This window comes from Podarcis filfolensis, assembly GCF_964270895.1.
Source record: "Podarcis filfolensis genome assembly, chromosome: 2".
NCBI classification, from domain to species: domain Eukaryota; kingdom Metazoa; phylum Chordata; class Lepidosauria; order Squamata; family Lacertidae; genus Podarcis; species Podarcis filfolensis.
The window spans coordinates 113418996-113439663 of NC_139605.1; the positions used below are offsets into that span (position 1 = coordinate 113418996).

At 47.4% G+C, this 20668-nt stretch overlaps 1 protein-coding gene across 2 annotated transcripts in view; it reads left to right on the plus strand.

Annotated features, from left to right (window-relative positions):
- Nucleotides 1-20668, plus strand: part of RARG (retinoic acid receptor gamma) — a 130816-nt gene that overhangs the window by 34106 nt on the left and 76042 nt on the right. For both annotated transcript variants that reach the window (XM_083599402.1, XM_083599403.1), the window contains exon 2: nucleotides 18719-19072. In XM_083599402.1, the coding sequence (XP_083455528.1) occupies nucleotides 18898-19072 (175 nt within the window). In that variant the 5' untranslated portion in view covers nucleotides 18719-18897. The remainder of the gene's footprint in view (nucleotides 1-18718; nucleotides 19073-20668) is intronic.

Here is a 20668-nt window from a genome sequence, read left to right on the forward strand (position 1 = left end):
GGGTATGTTGATTTTCTTCCTCAAGTGTCTTAAATTGGCTTTAAGCTGGTTTTGACCTAGAAAGCGGCCGCTCCTCTTGGTGCTTGATAACTCTCTCAGTGCCCTAATCCTGGCTGCTGTGTTTTCTAAAGCTGGTGCATACAATACGTAGGGTTGTGTACATGGCAAATGAGTGCCTGTGCTTTTGATTTCATGATATGGCTACATATTTATCTAAAATTTGGGTTATTTTTACCGACTCATAGAACTTTGGTTTGGGGGTAGGGATGTGATTCCCATGACTGCCTCAGTCGTTGACATCTACAGTGTGTGTGTGGGGAAAACCCCAACTTTTGCTGATTTGTAACTGAGGAAAGCTTCAATAAGATGGGTGTGAAGCTTTCAGTGGGGTGAGGCTTTCACCCTGACCTCAACTTTTGAAACTAAAAATCCCCATTGAGGGAGGTTTGCAGCAGCATGCCAGGGCTGAGCTCTCCATGTGCCACCAGCGTGCGAGTGGGTGCGTGTACGACGGCTTTGCGGTTACATTTCAGAAACTGCAAGGCAGCAAACACAACAGGAAAAAAAAGTTTGAATAACCTGTTGCAATACATTCTTAATAGTTAGATGGCCGTAGCCTTTCCGATTCGGACATATTTCCAGCAGATGAACCAATTAATCCAACCCCTGGGATACTAGAAATAAAAGAATTTCTGGCTATTGAGACTGAATAACTAAACACCCATGGCCTTGCCATGGAGAATACTTGAAACCTTCACCTCTGCTTTTAATTATTTTTAAAACCTCCATTGCATTTATTTAGCAAATGTCTCCTTCCTGAGAGTCTCTCCATCATTTGCATTCTAAGAGCCTGGTGTGAAATCGAACTATGGAACTGACTTGTGCGGTAGCGGAAAGTTTAAAACAATTTTAAGCTGATCTCTGTTTTATCAGTCACTTATTTTTGTGCATCTGTTTTTGTACATATGCCCCACCCCCCACCACTGACATCCTTATTCATGATGTTCATGATGATTTGTGCTCATCTGCGGTAGTTATATGCAATCTCACTTTCAATACTGTTTGCACCTGCGGACATTTCGAGGCAGACGTACTGCTTTGTTTCCAATCAGTGCGTGACCCATAACGTATTCCTGCTGCTGGATATCCTATAATTTTCTTATGCCACAAATGTTTGCAAGGGCCCATAAGGACTTCACAAATTTATAAAGACCACTCCATATCTGGAGGTCCTTCCCTATAATCCTTGAGGTATGAGACTCTCTTTAGTTTGTGGTGAAGGAAACACACTTTGCACCTGCTTAGGGGCATTCTCACAAGTTCATCCTTCTAGGGGCGGGGTCCTCCCAGTGAGATGTTACAGGTGGCTACTGGGGGAGAGCCTTTTTGGTGGTGGCACCTCAGCTCTGTTATTTCCTCCTCAGAGAGACTCGCTTGGTGCCTACTTGTGGGCTGTTTTAAATCTGGTTTAAATCTGGTTTTGAACCACGACGCCCTTAATCCCTGAACGGCTGCGGAGAGTTGTAGTCAAAAACATCTGGAAGGTGCCAGGTTAGGAAAGGTCAATTTAAGAATTTAATTTCTATTTAAATCTGTGACTTCAATATTATTCTATTGAAACTGTTAAGCTGCCCAAATAATGTTGCTGTCTAGTGCACATACACACAAGGTCAGTAAATTAAAAAACGTGCAGCTGTGCTAAGGCCTGGCATTCAAAGCAGTTCTTGGGGCTACATGCATGTAAGCCCTGGCAAAAATGCAAGTTTTGCCACCTAGTAAAGGAAGCATTCTAGCTCAGGGGTGAAACCAGGGGCAGGCAACCTAAGGCCTGAGGGGCTGGATGTGGCCCAATCGCCTTCTCAATCCGGCTTGCGGATGGTCCAGGAATCAGCGTGTTTTACATGAGTGGAATGTGTCCTTTTATTTAAAATGCATCTCTGGGTTATTTGTGGGGCATAGGAATTCGTTCACCCCCCCCCCAAAAAAAAATATAATCTGTCCCACCACATGGTCTGAGGGACGGTGGACCAGCCCACGGCTGAAAAAGGTTGCTGACCCCTGGGTAAAACTCATGTAGGGAGAAGGTCCAGCTGGAGGCCCTGCTGTCTCTAGTTCAAAGGATTTCAAGTAGAAGCCTGAGACCTTGGAGAACTGCTGCCATTCAGGGCAGTCTCTCCTGAGCTAGATGGAATCAGTTGCCCGATTTAGTAGAAGGTATTTTCATAACCTTGCTTCGTGTCTGAGTTGGCACCTGGTTCATCTCAGCCAGGGCATGGGGCTCCGCAGCCTTTGCAAGCTGCTTTCTTGGCACAAACATTGACCCTGGGGGGGGGGGACAGCAGTCAAACCTCAGACACCTTTTGCCGTGGCCCCTTAGTGCCTGTAGCAGAAAATTGGGGATTGTGGGCTTCTAATTCCAAACCAGCCCCACCCTTCTCTCCTCCACCCAGTGCTGCGTGTGGGATCAGTAATGGGAGAGAGCGATGCCGGCGTGGAAAGGGTTAGTGGCTGGCGGGCTCAGGAATGCGGTGCTGCCAGTCAAGGGAAGGGCCCTGCTCCCAGGTGCTCAGCCCAAGAACCTCTTTGGAGATTGTTTTGTTTTTATTGCTCAAGCTTGTAGGCTTGTTCCCATATGGGACGGGTCGGGGAGGCAGTTCCTCTGTTTCACTCTCTGTGGGTTCTGAACCAGCCACGCCCGCAGCGAGCTACTTCCAGAATTCAACTGTGAACTGGGAAGTTGAAAACAAGGGTGTGTATCTATATAGACACACACACATCCAAAGTGTGTGTGTGTTTGTGTGTGTACATATTCTCTCACACAAACATACCAGTGCATGCCTGGATGTGCACACAGATACACAGCTATATTCACGGACCTCTTCTCCATGAAAAACCCTAGCTACACTCAGTGCTGTAGGGAGCTTGCATTCGCATGGACCCATCACATTGTGTCACCTCGGTATGGATGACTCAAGGGCAAATGTTCACAGACTCCGTCCGAGCATCTTCTGAAATGGAGATCCACGAAGTGGATAGCTCAGTTGGTGGAACAGGAGACCCTTAATCTCAGAGCCGTGGATTCAAGCAAAAGATTCCTGAATTACAGGGAGTTGTCCTAGATGACCTTTGTGATCCCTTCCAACTCTGCATATGACTCTTTGAAGTCATACATGCATTTGCCACAGTTCTCTTCTGTTTTCTTCCAGCAATTCCTTGTGATCCTTGCTGATGGCACCTTCTTCATACACCACCAGCAGTTAACATAGGATCGCTTCCTAGTTAGGAAGCGGCAGCCCCCTCTAGGGTACACCGAAACACCCTGGGGTGGGGTGTAGGAGTCCTGCTGCATCCATGCATGTAGGGACAAAGCAGTTTAAGCATTGGGTGTGTGCTCAAGGCTTAATGTTGAGCCAAAGCTTAGCTTGCAGTGTTGCTGCACGAGCCCTGGAATCAGAGGCAGAGCTAGCTGCTCGGGCACCCAGAGCGGCGCACCCAGCGGCAGGGCGAACGGCCCGTGAGGGCGCGGCGAGCATCCTAGGGGGGCGCTGCGAGCGGCGAGTGTCCCAGGGGGGCAGGGCAATGATGTCACACCCCTCAGGGATGACACCTGGGGCGGACGCACCCACCGCACCCCCCTTTCCCCCATCAGTGCCTGGAATAAGCCCAGTAAGGCAGGGTTTGTTAACGGAAGTGACAGTGAGAACAGGCCCACAGCCAAAGGTGGGAGAACCTCTGCCCCCTGGTCTTATTTATTTCTCCCCGTTTGGCCTACCATGCCATTTAGGTGTAGGGCCCTATGACACCAAGTGTACTGTGGGACAGGTAAAGGTATGGCTGGGCCAAGGGCAAAGCACAACAGTCCATTCACCCACATGCAGTAGCATCCCCAGTAGCCGCAAGTCAGCACATTGTTAAGCCAAGCCAGAAACATTCTCGTCCGTATGTAGTCTCCATAGGAACCCTGGCAGGAGTGAGGCAGTTGCACAGTGAACAGGGCAAAGTAAAACTATGCAACACTGGAAAAGCACTAGGCAAGACCGGCAGGGAGTCTTGAAGCTGAGATTATATATGCACCCAGTGGCACTGTAAGCTGGTGAGCAACACATGCTGTTTCCTGCAAGTGTCACAAACAGCCACATTCTTGGAAGCCTGACTTGTTAATCTGACGTCTTGTTTTGTCACTTCCTACCTCCAGATGGGTATGGAGCAACTGTGAACTCTGTTTCGAAAGCCTTTCGCTTGTCTTCTGTCTGCCTTTGTCCTCTGGTGAAATAAGTGGCACTCCCAGAGGTGATGCCAATGAGATACCTTAAATATGCTCCTGGCCCTATAATTGACTTGTCTCCTTGACAGCAACCTTGCCTTTAGCAGTAGATATGTGTCCTGTCTGGTGGGACTGAGTCTTAACTTTCATAGCCTTGTTGTTTATGTGGATAGCTCATTCCAGTAGTGCATTGCTAGCAATCACATCCTGTTGGTACTTAATATAATACTGTGGCAAGACACAAAGGTGCCTTATGACAAAACCTCCTCAACTGTCAAATGTCATCTACAGAAAACCCATGTTAAATAATCATGCAGCAGATAGATAAATAAAGACCACAGCTTTTGGATTGGAGCCAAGCTTAATGCTGTCACACTCACTCCACAATTTATTTTGTCAGTGTATTAAATTCCTTAGTGCGCATTCTCTCCCTGTTTTGCTCTTCAGATACTAGTATCTGGATGCATATCCTTACACACACTGAAAAAGTGTGTACCCCAAGTCCACATTCAGTGAAACGTACACCTACCGATTATACGATTCACACCCTCACTTTTCTCAAAGATGCATAGTCCACACCCCAGTATGTTGATAGTTGCATGCAACGATTTGCAGCCAGAATTTTGTACTTCTGCATGGACCTTGAGAAATGGTGCATGGTATAAATTCTCTGTACCTCAACAGTGCATGCAGTAGCACTACTCATGCATTAGGAGTGCCTTTCTCAATTCATTTTCTTCGTTTACTTATTTTTTTAATTTCATGTGCACACTGTCTCAGGGCGCAGTGGGGAAGAGGAATTAGCCACGGATTAAGAGTGCTTACCACATTCCTAAACAGTAGTTTGCCATTTGGCAGTTAAATCCCAATAAACTTGAATATGTGTTGCGTGACCATTCTACTTTGTAACTGTGGATGTACCTTGTGGCTAATTGTATCACTTGCTTTAAAGCAGGCATAGGCAAACTCCGGCCCTCCAGATATTTGGGACTACAATTCCCATCATCCCCGACCACTGGTCCTGTTAGGTAGGGATGATGGGAATTGTAGTCCCAAACATCTGGAGGGCCGGAGTTTGCCTATGCCTGCTTTAAAAAGCAAGCTTGTTAGCTACCCTAGGACCAGAAGGCGATTTGCTTAGAGGCAGGGTATTCCTGTGGATCAGAAACACTGCAAAGAATGAAGCAGGGAGCTTTGCGATGAGAGGCAACTGGCTGCCTTTGGATGACTCAGATGAATAATGAGGATAATAGAGGTCTGCTCCATTGGATTGTTATGTAGATAACAGGATGAAGACAGGACGAAGTACTTTCCTTCGTTTTTACTCATTGAAAGTGCTCTATGAATAGGCATTTGTAAGCTTTGATAAGCTTTACCTTTTGCAGAGCCAACTAGATAACCACATCATTTCGGCAACTACTTGAGTGATTTAGTGGGTTTTCATGCTTTTTCATATTGCGCTAGACTTTCTGGCTTTAATCACAGTTACGATCTTTTTACTGTGTTTTTTAATGTCATGAAAACATGCTTCCACATGCACTTGGCAACATATGCCCAAGATATCGTGGTTCTACTTCACCCTGATATTTTCTCTTTTTTTCTCCTGAAAAAGAATACCCTCCAACAGTGCTTTTTTTCTTTTAAAAAAATGTTTAGGGGTATTCTCATTTTCCTACTTATATTGAAATACTGCCCCTCAATGAGGCCAAACTTAGATTCACAAAATGTTTAGGGGTATGCATACCCCCAGGGGGGAAAAACTGCCCTCCAGCATACAATGGATTATGTGCATCAAAACTGCTCACCTGTTGATAACAAGATTGCTTAAATCCCACTGGTTGCTTATTGAACTAAGTTTAACTCAAAGCAGACCTGTTGAAATTAATGGGCCTAACTTAGCCATGTTCATTCATTTCAGTGGGTTTACTCTGAGTAAAACTTCGCTGAATACCACCCGTTGAATTTGGTGGGATATAAGCAACCAAATTGTGTGCAGGAATGCAGCCCAAATTTGCAGCAAATCTGAAAGACACCATAGAGCTTGTACCTCTTTTGTGGGCAGGGACCAGCTTTCGTGCTTTGGCTTATCAAGTTTTGTACAATGAAGCTGAAAACGAAGTGAGGGGCAGTACATATTTGCTTAGTTTGCTGAGAAATATAAACTTTTATTCTTAATTTAAATCCTGCCTTTCCTCCAGTGAGTTCCAGTCAACATACATGGTTTTCTTGGTCCCCTCCTGCGTATTTTATTCTCACAACGACCCTGTCGGGTAGAAAGGGCTAAGAGAAATAGCAAGTGGCTGAAGATCACCCAGTGAGCTTTACAGATGAGTGAGAATTTGAGCCTCTGCAGCCCTAATCGAGCACTCTAACCACTGCACCTCACCATGACATCTAATTAGTCAACCTCCAGCTTCAACTGATTGACGGGTGAGGGCTAGTTTTAACTGGCAATGCTACAAGTTGAGAATACATGTGCTTGCTTTCTGAAGCTTGTGGTGTGTTAAACAGGAATGAAAAGATGGCCTCTTGTAGTTGTGTTCAGGCTTGACGGCAAATCATAGTTTGCCCTAACATGAAGAAGTTGTGGCTAGCCTCCTTGCCTTTCCCCTGCCTCCATTGAAAGAGAAGATTGGAAGTTTAATTTGCCATTTCATCCAAATACCGCAATGAATCCCAAGCCGGAATTAAGATTGCCGGAAGAAATATCAACAACCTCAGATATGCAGATGACACAACCTTAATGGCAGAAAGTGAGGAGGAATTAAAGAACCTTTTATTGGGGGTGAAAGAGGAGAGCGCAAAATAAGGTCTGAAGCTCAACATCAAGAAAACAAAGAGCATGGCCACTGGGCCCATCACCTCCTGGTAAATAGAAGGGGAAGAAATGGAGGCAGTGAGAGATTTTACTTACTTGGGCTCCATGATCACTGCAGATGGTGACAGCAGTCACAAAATTAAAAGACGCCTGCTTATTGGGAGAAAAGCAATGGCAAACCTAGACAGAATCTTAAAAAGAAGAGACATCACCTTGCCAACAAAGGTCCTTATAGTTAAAGCTATGGTTTTCAAAGTAGTGATGTATGGAAGTGAGAGCTGGACCATAAAGAAGGCTGATCGCCGAAGAATTGATGCTTTTGAATTCTGGTGCTGGAGGAGACTCTTGAGAGTCCCATGGACTGCAAGAAGAACAAACCTATCCATTCTGAAGGAAATCAGCCCTGAGTGCTCACTGGAAGGACAGATCCTGAAGCTGAGGCTCCAATACTTTGGCCACCTCATGAGAAGAGAAGACTCCCTGGAAAAGACCCTGAGATGGAGGGCACAAGGAGAAGGGGACGAGAGAGGGCGAGATGGCTGGACGGTGTTCTCGAGGCTACCAGCATGAGTTTGACCAAGCTGTGGGAGGCAGTGGAGGACAGGGGTGCCTGGCGTGCTCTGGTCCATGGGGTCACGAAGAGTGGGACACGACTAAACGACTAAACAACAACAACGACAACAAGGGTTGAAAACCACAGCTCGACCCTGGGTTTTAGGTCTCTGCTGCAGTCAAACCATACTTTCCAAATGCCCCATTTTAAGCGGGACAGTCACGGTTTCTTTGAAGGCGTCTCGGGCTCTGCCTTCGCCCGGGGATGCCCAGATTTCTCACCGCCTGCAGATGGGGGCTAAGGAAGTAGCTCCTCCAGTGGCAGCAGCATTCAGAAGGAGTGCTTCCTGGGCTTTGGGAAGAAGGCGCAAGCGCCATGTCCCAATTTTTATCAGCAGAATTTTGGTGCGTATGTTGAACACAGTGACAAACTATGGCTTTCCTTTTAGCAGAACCTGAATGTCAGATGGCAACTGTGGTTGCTCGTGAGTAACCAGGCAGGACTCCGACCTGTCTTTTACAGGTTTTATTTTGGTGCAAAACTATATACAGTGCAGTCTGCCTCAATCGCTAGCAGAATCCGGGAGTGGTCCCTTCCAGGTCTTCCCCCAACATAAGAATTTAGTCACCCCCAGCCGTTTCCTTCCTTCTTTGCGTTTTACCCCTCTGCGCAAGGTGGGCAACGGAAGAGGCGTGTTTCCCTCCTGGCCGGCTTGGCCAGGAGTGGCGCTGAGGCTCCCCGCAGCATCCTCTAGCCCTTTCCCCTCCTTTACCACGGAGGTGAGGCTTTCCCCACCCTCAGACTGACGAGGTGCGGGTGCGGTGCGGGAGCTCCCAGCAGCATCCTCTGGTCCCTTCCCCTCTTCCCCATTGGATGTGTGGCTTTCCCCACCGCAGGAAGAGGAACTGCTTTGCAAGATTTTTGGAGATTCCCTGTATCCCAACAGCCCCTCTGCCTCCCTTCCCTGTTCCGATGGCAGTCCCCTGACACTGAAGCTTTGAACCCTTCCTTTATAATGTCCTTTTTAAGCAGCCTGTTACACTTGCAAGTGGTGCTGGTTAGTGGCAGGTGATGATAAAGCGTTGAAGCTTTTTTCAAAGCATGCATCTGGGTTCTGTGTGCATTCTAATGGGCATTTGCAGTGATAGAATCGGGCAAAGTTGTTCTAGATTAGTTTGCATGGAGTTCAAGGGGGTTTGGGACTGGAAGACTTGGATTTGAGTCTCTGGCTATCTGTGGGTTTCCTGGCAGGCATTTTGGCCCAGTCACACTGTGTCTCACTTCTGTAAAACTGTGGTGAACTTTACAGGACAGTCGCACTTGATAGCTGATCTTCCATTTCTAGCATCCCAGCCAGTGATAACTTCTTGCTGCAAAGTTAGAAAAACAATGCTCCCAGGCGCGGCCTCTTTGTAACCCGAAGGCCCAGAAATTGTATTAAAAAGAGCTTCAGTTGTCCCAATATTATGATTTGGGGTTCCTGCCCCAACTTTTGTGGCTGGCAACTCTGTAGCTAAGCCTTTAATGGAAGCTAACAAACATCTCTGTGGTGTAGGCCAAATTCTTATTTTTCTTTCTTTCTAGTTTAGCTCTACGTTTAGGGGCTTCGTGTTAAAACACACACACACACACACACACACACACAGGCTTTTCAAAAGGCTGTTGCTGTGTTCCTTCTTGAAATACTTTTGCAAAGTCTGTGTAAAAACGGGGGTGGAGTCTTTCTGTCTTTTGGGTCGGGGAGAAGGGAGCGCAACTCAACAACTCGTTCCATTGTGGGCATTGAGGACTATGGAAAATGTACACCATGGCAGCTTAATTTCAGAGGATTTCAGTGCCTCTAACCATGAGCAATGACTCCCTTGATGCTCATGTTTGCATATTCCTTATAAACACCTTTTACCATAACCTTTGCCCGCTAAGTGCCAACTCAGCCTTTCGCACAATCCTGTCATTGTGTTGTCCCTTTTCTCCTCCGGACTTCTTTTTTTTTAAGTAAAGTGGAAAATACATGTAGCTTTTTCCACCTTGGAATAAGTTTTTTTATTTTATTTTAAAGCCAACAAACCCAACTGAATGGCTTCTGTCCAAATTCACATCCAGTCCCCCACCCCATACCTCAATTCTACACGAAACCAATTTTCCCCCCTCCCCTCCCCTCCCACTGGCCCCGGACCACTCCAGACACGCTTGCAGACAGCAAAGGAAAGTTTAGGGGCTTTTTCTTTTCCCCTCTCTTTCTTTCTCTCTCTCGCTCTCTTTGATGAGGAGGTTAAGGAATGTGGTGTGCTCCATGTTCCCTTAGTATTTGTGGCTGCCAGGGTGCTTGGGATAGAAGAGCAAATTGAAATTAGGGGTTATTATAGCTAAGGAAGGGGCTCATTTCTGCATGAAAGGAACCCCGCGTTCTCGAAACCATAAAGCGCCGCGATTAAAAAATTATGCGCGTTGGATGAACATGCAAAAAGGGCATTATTTTCCTAATGTATTCCAGTTATCAAATCTAGTGTAGTAGCATAAATCTTTTAGTAGGGCCAGTTGGAGTGTGTGTGTGTGTAAGTGGGGAGTGGGAATGGAAAGAGAGAGAGAGGGAGGGCAGCGTTTGTAACTTTTCTTTTTGGCAGGGATTTTGGATTGTGCAGAAGACGGGAGTATTGGTAGACATGTGTAGGCAAAGCAGAGACAGGAGGAGGGGAAGCGAACTGCTCCATTTTAATCTGGAACAGATTGCTGTGACTCCTTGCCACTTAAGAGCGTCAGCTCAAGAGGGCTGCCTGGTCTAGTCGAAGGCGTGATTGGGCTTGGATCAGGAAAGGCTTTGGGTGCAAGTTCTCTGCTAAGACGAGATGGTAAAGCAAGCTTTTTACCTCCCTAACCTATGCAGTGGTGGGAGGCTGGAGTTCTGTTGAAGAAAAGGACAGGAATATGTGTGTAATGTGTGTAATGGGACGCGGGTGGCGCTGTGGGTTAAACCACAGAGCCTAGGACTTGCCGATCAGAAGGTCGGCGGTTCGAATCCCCGTGATGGGGTGAGCTCCCGTTCCTCGGTCCCTGCTCCTGCCAACCTAGCAGTTTGAAAGCACGTCAAAGCCCTACCACTAGTCAGAATGAGGCAACTGCCTCAGGCATCTTTTTTGGGGGTGTCGCGAAAAGGCAACACTTTTTTTAAAAAAAAAAAATTGTTGCTGTATTTTTAATGCCAGGAATGGGGAGCGGCACTTGCGAGATTTTCTGCCTCAGGTGTCAAAATGAGGGGAGGGGGTTGCTGTTCCATCTCAGGTAGCAAAGTGTTTTGGGGTGTCTGCCTAGCCAACCATGCGCCACACCAGGGCTTCCCAAACTTGGGTCTCTAGCTGTTGTTGGACTACAACTCCCACCATCCCTGGCTAGCAGCATCAGTGGGTCAGGGATGATGGGAATTGTAGTCCAAAAACTGCTGGGGAAACCCTGTTCTACACCATGGCTGGGGAACCTGGTGTCCTGCAAATGTTGTTGAACGTCAGCTCCAATCATCCCTAACCATGCTGGGCAGGGGTGATGGGAATTAGAGTCCAACAATATCTGGAAGTTCCCTGTCCCTGATCCATGCAGTTCTCACTCTCACCTTCTGTTTTACAAAATTGCAATGGGTGCTTTTCTGCAGAAAAACTAGACATCTTCAGTTTCTCCCCTCTCCCCACAAAAACCCCTCTCAGCAGAGGGTACAGGCGCCCCGTTGCTTTCTTTGCAACCTTGTTCAATTGTTGCTTCTTCTTCCTTGAACATTCTGCCTTCTCCTCCTAGGATGTGGTTGATTATTTGGGGCTCCTGCAGAAATTTTGTGGGGGGAGAGCAGGAGGGAACCGGAAATTTGGTTCAGCTGAAGGAAGGACTAGAAAGGGGCAGGGTGGTGAGTGTGGGTTGGGGGAGGAATTTGGTACTCTACCAAAAATAAAGGCTAGACAGATGTGTTGGTGCAGGGTGTCATTTTGAGGTTAGTGTGAGATGAGTGCCAAAGTTCAGTCTTCTACCTTGCTGGGGCCAAATCCGTTAATGGCCTCGGTTTCCCTTTTGCTTAAAAGTGTATGCTCTTCACGGGCAGAGACTTGTGTGTGTGTGTGTGTGTGTGTGTGTGTGTGTGTGTGTGTGTTTGAGCAAGCGAGAGAGCGCAGTGACATAGAAAACACAGCAATCTAACAAAAAAGTCTTTGAAACGAGATGGCTCCAGGCTGCTGCGAGCTATCATGTTAGTTGTTCCAAAGAATTTATTTTTTTGTTTTATTTTTTTAGAAAAAATATATTTTAACAGCGCTGGTTGTTTCTTAGAAACGCGGCCCCTCCCCACACCACAGAAATATGGAGAGGCATAAGCTCCTTTGCCCATGAGGGATAGGAACAATTAAAGGAGCCTGGAAGAACATATGGGTTTCAGTGTCTCCATCTTGGATGAATCCCAGAGAAGAAGGAGCCCCATTAGAGTGACCTCTCTGTGACCCCCACACTCCCATCCTCTGATGGGGCAATGCAAGGTCCAGGATCCCTCTAATGGCGAGGGAATCGGATGCATGCCTGGAATTAAGTTGAACTCCGAATGGTGTTTTAGAGGGAGGAGGGAGCCTCGGCTGGGTTTTTATTGATGTTCCACCGTTTAAAAACATTCCCTTCTGTAACCAGCCTGCTCCCCACCTCCTCCCCCACCCCCCAAAAAGGCACCCCTTCTTCTTCTTCTCCTCTCTCTTCCTTGAGGCAACTGTGCCCCAAGCCCGCTGGCAGGAGCCGGTGCTGTTTTCTTTCAGTGGGTTTCTTTCCCGGTTTCCGTGTGCTTGGACACCTCGGCCTGACGGCGCGTTTATTTTTGGAACACGAGCTTCAAGAGAGGCCCTCACATATGGAAAAGTTTACGGAAATGAAGCCTTTAAGTTAGCTGCTCGCTTGAAATCTCGTGGCTTTAGCTGCTCAGGGCACTTGGCAGAACCCACGGCAGTGGGGAAAAGGGGGTGGATGGGGGGAAGCGAGGGGGGCGAAGGCGGAGTGAGCCAAAGTCCTCGCCATTTTAAAGGAGCCGAGCGCAAAGGGGTTGCCCCCCCCACCCCATACCAGTGGGCAGATTTGGCTGGGGCAGACACCACAGAGGTGGTGCCCAGCATGGTTTTTCTTCAGTTTCCTTGCCACCGGCTGCCAGGGGGCACTGCCAGGGCGTGTGTGTGTGTGTGTGGCTAGGTAAACAACCACTGCTTTGAGGATGCCAAAGGATGTCTGTATTGTGCGTGTGTGTGCCTCTCAGTTGTACAGTAAAGAGGTAAAGGGACCCCTGACCGTTAGGTCCAGTCGTGGCCGACTCTGGGGTTGCGGCATTCATCTCGCTTTATTGGCTGAGGGAGCCGGCGTACAGCTTCTGAGTCATGTGGCCGGCATGACTAAGCAGCGCACGGAAACGCCGTTTTACCTTCCCACCGGAGTGGTACCTATTTATCTACTTGCACTTTGATGTGCTTTCGAACTGCTAGGTGGGCAGGAGCAGGGACCGAGCAACGGGAGCTCACCCCATCGCGGGGATTCGAACCGCCAACCTTCTGACCGGCAAGTCCTAGGCTCTGTGGTTTAACCCACAGCGCCACCCGCGTCCCTTCAGTTGTACGGTAGTGGGTTGTTATTATTTTGCTCTCCCGCTTCCCCTTCTCTCCATGCACCCCACGCATTGCTCCTTCTCACCCTGCAGCTGGCGTTCTGTGGGGCAGCATCGCCGAGGCCGCCCATGCCTTGCCTGTGGTACGCTTCATGCATTAGCCGCCTCAAACTGGCCTCATACTGGGGTGGAACCACATCCCGGTGGGAGAAGAAAAATGAAAGAAAGGGAGTGGGGAGGGAGAGGCAAAAAACCTAAAGAGGGAGTTGGGGCAGCAGGCATGAAGCAGAGGCGAAAGTAAGAGTGTGCAGTGCGCAGTGTGTGTGTGTGTGCGCGCTCATTAAAGAAGCGAGGGTATAGGGAGCGGAGGTGAAGAGTGAGTGATGGGCTGGGGGCTGGGGGGTGGAATAGGGGGTAGCTCTGAGAGCCAGAGACACAGAGTCGGCAGGAAAAGGCGCTGCCTGGGCTGTTGTAAATTAGGCCTGTGGTGTTGGGTTCCATGTGGAAGATGTGAGCTCACATTCTACCCCCAGGGTGGTACAGCCCCAGCCAAGCGCTGGCAGCAAGAACATAAGCTCCATTTATCTGGGAACCTGAAATGACTCTTGATTTAAATCATATGGTAAAAAGTACCCAAAGAAGAAGGAGAAAAGAGAAAAAAAAGGAGGGGGGCATTTGCCTGCTTTTGGAGATGGTTCAAAAGGGAAAATACGCACACGCCCTCGTGGAGAAAAAGGCTTAAAGGGACAGCGTCTCGGTTCCCAGTTTGCTAGGCAGGCTGGTGTGTGTGTGTGTGTGTGTGTGTGTGTGTGTGTGTGTAAACTGAGGCTGAGCAGCAGCTCAGTTCCAAACCCTCCTCAATTGGATTTGGGGACTGGCTCTGCTGGATCCGGCTTCGAAATTATGGAACTCAGCTTCAAATTGCCCTGGGACGGAAGGGCTTTGTAAGAGCGTAAGGAGCAGTGTCGTGCGGTGAAGTTTTTCGTAGGGAAACAGACTGGGCCAGAAGCTTCAGCTTGCAAGGGCGATTGGCGGGGCGGGGGGGGGCATGATCATCACTCCTCCCTCCCTAAGGGATTTCCAGCCTTCAGGGCAAAGACCTAATACAGACATAAGACAAAGTCTGTAAATCTGTTCTCTGAGGGGACCTACCTAGAGGGGTGCTCTTAGCTGGCTTTCTACTGCTGTCGGGTGGGAAATCGCTCTCTTTCCCTTGGGGAAAGTGTCCCCTTTGTCCTTACATATTGTGTGTGGTGCTGAAAATGCCAAAGGCAAAAGAAAATCTTAAATATATAATTTTTAACTCTTGTGTTTTGAGGGCAACCTCAGTATATAAACTGGGATTTATTTGTTTTTTGGTGATCAGCAGTTGAGGTCTTGTAGGGGATGCTACCACTGGGTGTTGACAGATGACATGGCCTTTTCAGTTGTGGTTCCCATGAGTGGAAGGCTATTCCTGGTGAGGTGCATCAGCCTCCCTCATTTATTGACACCCAGGAGAAATTTGAAAACCTTCCTGTTAAGCTGGACATTTGATGGCTGGAGGGACCGCCACATCATCACTGGCTGAGATAATGTTTGTAAATGCTTTTAAATCAATGTTTTATCATTGCTGTGTCTGCTGCCCTCTGCTCCTTCTGGAAGAAGGGCAGGATAGAAATCAATCAATCAAACAAACAAACAAATTAATAAACAAACAAACAAATAAATAAATTGTTGTGGTTTGCCAGGTGTCTGGATTGGCCAGGAAAAGCCTTTAGTGGCTGTACTGGAGACTAGGTAGATAGATAGATAGATAGATAGATAGATAGATAGATAGATAGATAGATGATATAAAGGTCTGGTTGCCAGAATGCTCTTGTTTGCCTCCTGGGCTACATCATTGTAGTCTGTTCTCTACCCCCTGAAACCACGACTCTTTCTGGTCCTACCCTCCAGGACTCAATCCTGATAACTTAGTTCAATGCCAGGCCTGGTTCCTGAAAATCAGAAGGTCGTGGGTACCCTTGATTGTGTGGCAAGTGCATCTCATTTACCACCGAATAACCCCCCCCCAAACCAATCCCACACACCTAGTATTTTGGGACAGGATTTCCAGCCTAAGATGACTGGTTTCTGGGCATGCTTCAGCATCAACAACTCTTATTTTGGAAATTTATGACCACCCACGTCCCTACTGCTTTTGCTAGTAGGTTTGTTGATGCTTTTTACCTGCACTGTGCCTGTACCCTGAAAAGCACTCTCACGTGCAGAAATTAAAAGAAATCAAGCTTTACCTTGTAAAAGTGGCACAAAAAGCTTTATCTGCTAATTTCGGTGTGTTCCAGGCTGTTGCTGCAGCCACAGGAGGATAAATAAAAGGTTGACATCGGGAGCCTGAAATCGGGAGGGATGGAGGTCAATAGGTGTGTAGAGGAATGATTTAAGCATTTAAAGATATAAAGATTTAAGTGTGAAGACAAAGAACTGTAACGGAAACTGATGTTATTTTTATGTTATGTTTGGATTTTTTTTTTTGTAACTGTTGATTTGTTTTCCCTTTTGGTTATCTAAGTGAAACTCAATAAAAAGAAATAAAAAGAAATAAAAAAATAAAAGGTTGACAATCTTATTCCCAGGTTCCCTCTGAACCTGAGACTCAGTTTCCCCTTCCTCAGCTTCCTGCTCTCTATATGCATTGCTGTGGTCATTTTCCTGTAGTGGCCTCTTCACCTAATATGTGTGTTCACCAATTTTTGGGGGGCGAAGACTCCTTTCAGAGCTTCAGGATCCCTGGAGGAGCTGCTCTCATCCTTACAGAAGAGAGAGAGCCCACATTTCATTTCCATGTACCCATTGAAGTCCATGACTCTGCCAACTTTCAGCTTCTTTTAGACAATGGGTATTCCTTCCCACGGTTTCTTTCTTATACTTTTGTTACGTACTGAGTTGAATAGGATCCAAAATGCAGCAGTCTGATTGGTCGTAGAACAATAGGATCCAATATGCAGCAATCTGATTGGTCCTAGAGCAATAGGATTCAGAATGCAGCAGTCTGATTGGCCCTAGAACAATGCAGCAGTATGATTGGTCTGCAGGAGCCACCCAATCCAGCTCCAGGTGGAAGTGAATCCACAACTTGATTGGCCTACAGGAGAATCCCGGAATTAGCCAATCACGTGTGGCCCATTGTGTAAATAATGTATATAAAGCAGATATTTCGGGGGAACATTCATTACTCCTCACCACTATGAGCTGAATAAAGAGCATGAAATCCACTCTCGACTCCGAGTATATTTCAACTTTCCTCACTTTGGAAAATCTTAGCGTAAGGCCAAAATCACGTGTGCATAGTTACTTTCTCCGCTTTGAGCAATGCCCACTATTTGTCCACCTAGCCCATTACTGTCTACTCTAACTGGAAGCAGCTCTTTAGAGGAGAGGGGGGTGGCAGGTTTGTCAAATTTCATGTGCACCTTTGAAGTTCTCAGATGCGAGGCTGCCCAGGACTGCATTGCAATGCCATTGAAATTGTGAATCAGATTGACCGTCAGTTGGCCAGATCTGCAAGCTGTCGGGTAGGAGGCTGCCCTGAACCTAAGGAGAGCTTTGCAGTTGAACATCTGACCTGATCTATGCTTTCAAAGGAGCTTCTCTTTTTACTTACTCAATTCATCCCTGCTCCATTTCCCCTTGGATCAATAGCCCCTTCCCTCCAAAACCTTTGCTTTTAGAATCTCTGGCAGAATCTGTCTTCATCACCAGCTACTTGAAGTTTTTAACTGGAGGTGGCAAGTATTAAACCTGGAGATTTATTTACCTCATTTTTCGCTCTATTAGACGCACCGGACCATAAGACGCACTTAGTTTTTAGGGGAGGAAAACAAGAAATAAGAAAGCAATGCAAAGCCTCCTGAGCTAAGAGGGAGCACTCCTCTCTCTTCGCTCAGGAGGCTTTGCAGGGCTATCCCTGAAGCCAGGAGAGCGAGCGGGATCAGTGCGCACCGATCCGTCTTGCCCTCCTTTCTTCAGCAAAAACAAGCCTCGTGGCTTTCCCCCCACCTCCCGCAAAAGCTGTGCGCTCTTTAGAGGGAGCACGGATCTTGGGGGCTTTTCTGGGAGGTGGGGGAAGGGACAGAGCCGCGCGCTCTGTCCCTTCCCCCACCTCCTGCAAAAGCCAGGGATAGCTGCGCGAAGCCTCTGCAGCGCTCCCTCTCGCTGTTCTGACTTCTGGCTTAGCCTTGCAGCCTTCATTCGCTCCATAAGACGCACACACATTTCCCCTTGCTTTTTAGGAGGGGAAAAGTGTGTCTTATAGAGCAAAAAATACGGTATTTATTGCACACCATCCCTGAGCTCTACTATTGAGCTATGCTCCCTTTAGCTAATGTGGGAAGAGAAATCACTCTCCCATTTGTCTACATGGTCTGATAGTGTATAACCCAGAACTTTCCCCCTCCCTTTTGCATTACCTGTCTTACTGCCATTCCTTCCAACGTCCCCTATCTCTGGTGAAAAACTGGCAACGCTGAGCAAAGCTTTTGTTGAAATTATAGGAAGTATTTATTATATGTGCACCAATGTTGGAACACATATCTGCTCTTTTAAAAGATGGGGGGAACCCAACACCTAGTGAAGCTGGGAAGGGTATGACCAACGTTATTAGCTTCCTCCCCCACCCTTCAAGAGAGCATGTATGTGCACACCAGCCCCGGTGTACATGCAAAATTTTAAATTTTTGTCGAGGAAAGGAGGGTGCAATATTTGTTGGATTGTGGGAGTCATCTCTCACCTGTACAAGAATGAGAGGTTGAAATATAAGAAGGGGCTGCCTCCCAAGCTGTTTGACTCTATGGGAAAATGGTGGGTGAAGAACTAAATGTTTAACTTCAAGTACAACACCCTCAAGTACAACATCCTGCCAACCTAGCAGTTCCAAAGCATGTCAAAGTGCAAGTAGATAAATAGGTACCGCTCCAGCGGGAAGGTAAACGGCATTTCCGTGTGCTGTTCTGGTTCCCAGAAGTGGCTTAGTCATGCTGGCCACATGACCTGGAAGCTGTACGCTGGCTCCCTCAGCCAATAAAGCGAGATGAGCGCCGCAACCCCAGAGTCGGCCATGACTGGACCTAATGGTCAGTGTTATGTACTGAAGTTCTCACCCTGGGCCAGCAGGGGGATACTGTGGATAGTTTTCACTCAGGCCCACATATGCAAATAAGGGATTGAAAGTGACGTTCAGTGATTGGATAGTTACAGAAAACGGTTACTGTTGCGTTCTAGTGGAACTCTATATAAGCAGGCTGGCTGAACCCTTCAGTTCAGTTCTGTTCTGGCCTGTGAATAAACAAGAGCTGTTTGAAGAATCGCAGTGTCGTCTGATATGTTCACCCACAACTTAACAGTCAGGGGTCCCTTTGCCTTTACCTTTACAACACCCTCAGCTAGAACATGACGGATATTAATGTGCTTCTGGTGTGCTTCTTCTCTCCCATGCAGGACAGCACAACAGGAAGAAGAAGAAGAGCAACAACACCTTTGCTGGGGGGCTGAGAACCTGCACAGACCACCACCACCACCATGGAACCACCTTCCCAGAGCAGTGACGGCACAACCCAGATCTTCTAAGGGGAATCTTGACTCTCTCTCTCAAGCCAGCCTCTCGTGCGCCCTCAGCCATGGCAGGAAACAAGGAGAGGGGCTGCTCTGGCGGAACCCCCCTGGCTCATGTGAACGGCTTCCCGCCTGCGGTCTACCCTTTCCCTTTTCCCAACCCGCACTTCGAGGTGCTCACCAATGGAGGCTACTTCCGGAGCTACCCTAACGACCTGCCCAAGGAAATGGCATCACTGTGTGAGTTCCTTCAGCCGAAAGGGGTGATGCTGGCGGTGGGCGCTTGGGGCTTTATTGCCAGGGTGGTATGGAGGCCAGGCTGACCTGACCACATAGAGATGCAGCTGCTGGGTGCTGAGTGTTGATTTCTGTTCTGGGCCCTGGAAAGATTTCCCCTGACACTGTTCCAGCCAAATGTAGAGCAGTGTTTTAGGTCTTCGGATTCACTGGCTGAAAGTTCATAAGCAGCACTGGCTTGGTATAGAGTCCCTGGTAGGAATCTCACCGGCAACCAGTCGATAAAAGAGTTTTGGGCCTCAGCATGGATTCTAAACCCCTTCTTCACAATGAGCTGCTTGCAGGGATGGGAGGAAAAGGTCTCAGTCCAGAGCGAAAGTGAGAAGGAGGTTATTGTTTTGTTTTGTACTTGTTCTTGTTTTTATTATTTATTTTGTGTGTGTGTTTTTGTCGTGTACTTTTATGCTGCGAACCTCCCTGAGATCTATGGATGAAGGGCAGTATACAAATTTTAATAAGCATAAGGAAAGCTATTGTAAGGCTGAGAGAGACAACACCTGTAGATGCATTACACCCTCAGGGTTTTACAGAAGTGTCTAGACAATATCTGAACCTGGTGGCAAAGGATTTGTGCGGGTGGACTCTTGTCTTGGGCTGCTTCTCCTGCATAATACTGTATTTAGGGTTAGGTGCTGTATAGATTAGCAGAACTTGCAGGGTGGTTCTTCTTCACAGGTTCTATACAAGAGATAGGCATCCTTAGCCTAATTTTAAAAAGTATTCTGCAAGGAAGCAGTTCAAAGAGTGATCTTGACAAAGAGTGATCTGTCTGTCCCTTGGCTGCTGACCATAACTGTCAACTTTTCCCTTTTCTTGCAAGGAATCCAATTCGGAATAAGGGAATTAATAATAATAATAATAATAATAATAATAATAATAATAATAATAATTTATAACCTGCCCTCCCCAGCCAAAGCCGGGCTCAGAGCGTCTAACAACAGTAAAATAATACAGCATTCTAAAATCAATTCATTATAAAATCAGTTCAAATCAAATTAATGGCAACCAGTGGGCTAGAGTTCTGTGAGGATTACCAAAGGAGGGGGTCAGGCTGTGCCTTGGCCAAAGGCCTGGTGGAACTGCTCTGTCTTGCAGGCCCTGCGGAAAGATGTCAAGTCCCGCAGGGCCCTAGTCTCTTGTGACAGAGCGTTCCGCCATATTGGAGCCACAGCCAAAAAATTTCCCTTGGAAAAAGGAAAACGTTGACTGTTATGCTGCCGACAGGTAAAAGTGAGAAAAAGGGGGTGGCAGGATGAGAAAAGGGGGTGATCTTTCTCAGTTGCCCCCTCTTGCCCTGCTTTCTTCTGGCTTCGTCCCTGCACAGATTACCCCCAAAGGGAATTAGCCCTCAAGAGTAAAAAGTTTGCCCACTTTGCGTCTGTACTCAAAAGGGCAATTCTTATGAATTGACATTTGGACAGGTATTTCCACAGGGCAAATCAGTGCTATGTGAGTGATCTGGCATACACTGAGATGGTGATCGGCCCCACCTTAAAAAATGTGGCTTGAGCAAGGTGGTGAGCCCATGATCTGAATCTG